This window comes from Colobus angolensis, unplaced genomic scaffold (genome assembly GCF_000951035.1).
Source record: "Colobus angolensis palliatus isolate OR3802 unplaced genomic scaffold, Cang.pa_1.0 Scaffold125, whole genome shotgun sequence".
NCBI classification, from domain to species: domain Eukaryota; kingdom Metazoa; phylum Chordata; class Mammalia; order Primates; family Cercopithecidae; genus Colobus; species Colobus angolensis.
In genome coordinates, this window is record NW_012113697.1 from 3,840,310 (window position 1) to 3,844,883 (window position 4,574).

At 44.9% G+C, this 4,574-nt stretch overlaps 1 protein-coding gene across 1 annotated transcript in view; it reads left to right on the forward strand.

The window, feature by feature from the left end:
• The window catches only part of ZNF18 (zinc finger protein 18), a 20,447-nt gene that overhangs the window by 2,587 nt on the left and 13,286 nt on the right, over positions 1–4,574 (forward strand). Inside the window, exons 4-6 of the mRNA XM_011933243.1 lie at positions 1,898–2,366; positions 3,634–3,823; positions 4,236–4,324. Coding sequence (XP_011788633.1) covers positions 1,980–2,366; positions 3,634–3,823; positions 4,236–4,324 — 666 coding nt within the window. The 5' untranslated portion in view covers positions 1,898–1,979. The remainder of the gene's footprint in view (positions 1–1,897; positions 2,367–3,633; positions 3,824–4,235; positions 4,325–4,574) is intronic.

A 4,574-nucleotide genomic window follows, 5' to 3' on the forward strand; every position in this document is an offset into this window, starting at 1 on the left:
GTGATCACGGCTCACTGCAAGTTCCGCCTCCCACGTTCACGCCATTCTCCTGCCTCAGCCTGCCGAGTAGCTGGGACTACAGGCGCCCGCCACTATGCCCGGCTAATTTTTTGTATTTTTTTAAGTAGAGATGGGGTTTCACTGTGTTAACCAGGATGGTCTCTATCTCCTGACCTTGTGATCCGCCCGCCTCAGCCTCCCAAAGTGCTGGGATTACAGGCTTGAGCCACCGCGCCTGGCCTCTTCGTTATAATTTTCTTAATAATATTTTCTCTAACTTACTTTATCACAAAAATACAGTAACATGCAAAATGTATGTTAATCCACTATTTAAGGCATCAGTCAATAGGCGGCCCAGGTTTTGGGAAATCAGAAATGATATGGATTTTCTGCTGTGTGGGGGTTGGCACCCCTATCTCCTGCGTTATTCAAAGGTCAACTGCAATTCTTTTGACCTCGCTCTTTCCTTTCTTGGGCCTTTGAAAAGATTGGTTTTTCTTTTTTAGTTTTTAAATGATTTTCCAATGTCGGATAAATTGTTTTGGTGAAATGGTAAGGATGAAGACATTGTTTCCCACACCTTGAGAAATAAGCAGCTACAAAAAGCTAGAGTATTATACTGATCTCTGATCAAGCCAGATCCTCAAGTGATGGGGTATTTGTTTTTTAATTGCTGTCATTAGTCTTAGGGAGAAATGATGACCACGAAACTCTTCATAACATTTAAGGATTTACCCAAGAATCCCATATGATGATTACTTGCAAGAAAGTTAACTAGAAATAGTGGATGATCCTTTTTAAAATAACTTAATATTATTTGCCATTTAATATTTCTCTTTCTACTGTCTTAGTTGGGATCTTCTAAATTTCAATACCATTCACATAAAATAGTGGTTATTTATGTCAACACCATAGGCGTATTCTCAAGGTAGTCTTCTCAACCCTCTTTTTTTTTTTTTTGAGACAGAGTCTCGCTCTGTCACCCAGGCTGGAGTACAGTGGTGCAGTCTCGGCTCACTGCAAGCTCCGCCTCCCAGGTTCACGACACTCTTCTGTCTCAGCCTCCTGAGTAGCTGAGACTACAGGCACCGGCCACCACACCCAGCTAATTTTTTGTATTTTTTTAGTAGAGACTGGGTTTCACCGTGTTGACCAGGATGGTCTCGATCTCCAGACCTCATGATCTGCCCACCTCGGCCTCCCAAAGTGCTGGGATTACAGGCGTGAGCCATAACCCCAAGCTTGAAAGTGTCAGTTATGACACTAGTTTTTTTCATAAATTCTCAAATAGACCTATTTCAATATGGCACTCCAAAGACGTGTCTTGGAAATTTCATTACACCTTTTTGGGAGGACTTAATTTGTTCTCTTTAACCTCCTATTTATTACGGAAACATCTAGGCATTAGCTTTTATTCCTAGGGCATTCATATCTTTTTCCAGCTTTATTTTTTAGTATGCAGATACAGAGATGAAGACGTAGAAGTGTTTTGTAGAAGAGCCGTTTACCTGGAAACCTATAGTGAAAATGCTTCATATGGTGCATTGTATTCTTCATTTTGTCTGGACATTTGAAGACCAAGAAAGAACATTATAAAATGGGCAGGGAAATGGTGGCTGTTAAGATACAGTATCAGTAGTTTGCTTTGTGGCTTCAAGTTTATAATCTTTCATTATAAGACAGTAGAAAGAGAAATATTAAATGGCAAATAATATTAAGTTATTTTAAAAAGGATCATCCACTATTTCTAGTTAACTTTCTAGAATCGTGTATCCATTGAATATTTCAGAACCACCATAGTTGACCCCAAGGCTTCTCGGGTAGGGCGTTTGAATTTGTTCTTTCTGAAAATGTGTCCCCCTCCTCTGTATAGCACTCAATCTCATTCCCTTTTTAGTGTCCTGGTGAAGACCTAGTTCTTTCCGGAGACAATTCCACTTCAGAAGTACTTTACTTAAGAGGACTTGCCAGGCTGGACAATGCCCGTTGACTTGGGGCAGACGCTAGGCCTGCTGCCATCACTGGCGAAGGCTGAGGACCCCCAGTTCTCAGAATCCGATGCTGCCCTTCAAGAGGAACTCTCCAGCCCTGAGACCGCGCGCCAGCTTTTCAGGCAGTTCCGTTACCAGGTGATGTCTGGGCCTCACGAGACCTTGAAGCAGCTTCGGAAGCTCTGTTTCCAGTGGCTGCAGCCAGAGGTTCACACCAAAGAGCAGATCCTGGAGATCCTCATGTTGGAGCAGTTTCTAACCATCCTGCCTGGGGAGATCCAGATGTGGGTGCGGAAACAGTGTCCAGGAAGTGGAGAAGAGGCAGTGACGCTTGTGGAGAGTTTGAAGGGGGACCCGCAGAGACTGTGGCAATGGGTAAGCAGAGGGTATTATGATTGGCGAGTGAAACACAGGGCTCCTCTCTGGTCCCATCAGGTGTGTGGTCTTTTTTCTTATGACACCAAATGGGTGGAACATTTCACACCAACGACCAATTCTCTGATTCTCTAACACCAGTAGCCTGTCCTGCAGGTCAGTTCTGAAGCTAACTCTGGAGGTTCAGGGCCCAATCCAAGACTGCTCCTGTTCTCAGATGCCAGTCACAGGTCCCAGGGGCCACCTGAACTTCTGACAAGTTGGCTATAAATTCGGAGGTTCCCACAATCTTCTCTTCAAGTTCGATAGTTAGATGACTTACAGAACTCAGGGAAGGATTTTACTTCCTGTTACTGACTTACTATAAAGGGTACAACTCACAGCCAGAGAGAAGAGCTGCATAGAGCAAGGTGTGGGGGAAAGGGCATAGAGCTCCCACGCCTCTCCGGGCATGCTATGTTAGTTACCAGGACCTCCCTGAGGTCACCAACCTGGAAGCTTCCTGAACCCCATGGTTTAGGGATTTTTATGGAGACTTCACTGCTTTGGCACACTTGATGTAGTCATTTGACATTGGTAATTGAGTATGTCCAGCTGCCCTCCCCTCCTCAGAAGCCGGGGGGTTGGGGGGGGGAGACTGAAAGTTCCAACCTTTTAATCTCAAGGTTGGTTCCTCTCTCTGGCAACCAGCCCCCGTCCTGAAGCTGTCTAGGAGCCTAGCATAAACTCAGGTGTGGTTGAGAAGGGCTCGTTATGAATAACAAAGCCTCTTCCTTCACTTCTGTCACTCAGGAAATTACCAGGGCTTTAGGAGCTCTGCGGGAACTGGGGACAAAGACTAAATGTGTATTTCTTGTTATACCACAGCTGGCTTACCTCAACCTCACCTAATTCTAACACCCTGACTCTCAACACTTTTTAGCTATCGAGGATTGAGGGTAAAGTCTCCCAGCATATTCCACCTTTAGAACGTTTGAGAAGTTATTCAAAAGTTGCCTGAGTTTTCATTGGTGGGGCACATCCAGTAGAGGCACATTAGTGGCGTGTCTCGCAGGTCTCTCACGCCTGGTTCAGGCCTCAGCTTTTGGTGTCTTTTTGGGACATTTCTTACCCTGGTTCCTGCTGGACTAGAAATAAAAGCTGGTGTTCTCTTTCTCCACATCCTTAGAAATTGTCTTATGATCCATTGCAAAGGGTAAGCTTTGTATCTTTTAGAGATCCTTACACTGGATTCTTCAATAATTACTAATTAATATATGGTCTCTAGATCAGTATCCAGGTTCTAGGACAGGACATCTTATCAGAGAAGATGGAATCTCCAGGCGGCCAAGTGGGGGAAGCGGAGCCCCATCTGGAAGTCGTGCCTCAGGAACTGGGACTTGAGAATTCATTGGTAGGGCCCGGGGAGCTTCTGAGCCACATCGTGAAAGAGGAATCTGACACAGAAGCAGAACTAGGTGAGGACGGTGCTGTGTGGTGTTCCCGTGGAGAGATTTTGGGATTGTGAGTAGTAGGCCTAAGTGAACTGAAATGGTATGCTGCTCAGATTGGGGTATCCCTGAGAGGTTTGCCAACAGGTTAGACCTAAATAAACCGCTCTTGCTTGGAGAGTCAAAGTCTGTGTTTTAAACTGCTTTATGACTGGGACAGACCATTCGGAGTTTGGCTCTGAGGAAGGAGGTGGGAGAAAATACGGGTGAGACTGGAAGGTCGGAGGGAGTTGGAGTTTGTCAGAGAGACAAACAGAAGTCTTGTAATATAGATGACAGTACAGGCATTGTTCTGATTTGTGAAGATTGTTACCTGTGCCCTCTGGGGAGTGGTTAAGGCAGACATCCAGATTCTGAAAACTTCCTCTCCTCCCTTCAGCCCTGGCTGCCTCCCAGCCTGCCCGACCAGAGGAAAGGCTGATCAGAGACCAGGACCTCGGAGCCTCACTGCTCCCAGCAGCACCGCAGGTGAGCTGAGGTACAAAAACAGTGAAAAGGAAACTTTTTACCTTCTATAATGTCTTCCTCCTGCCTCTTCACCCCATTCCCCATCCTGAGGAAACCTCTGATCGTCTCTCTGTCACCATATGTTAGTTTATTTTTTCTAGAGTTTTATAAAAATAGAATCATGCCAAATGTACTCTTATCTTTGTTCTTACGCATATAGTGTATATATATTTGCTTATTTCCGTATATTCTCTTTTTTTTTTTTTTTTTT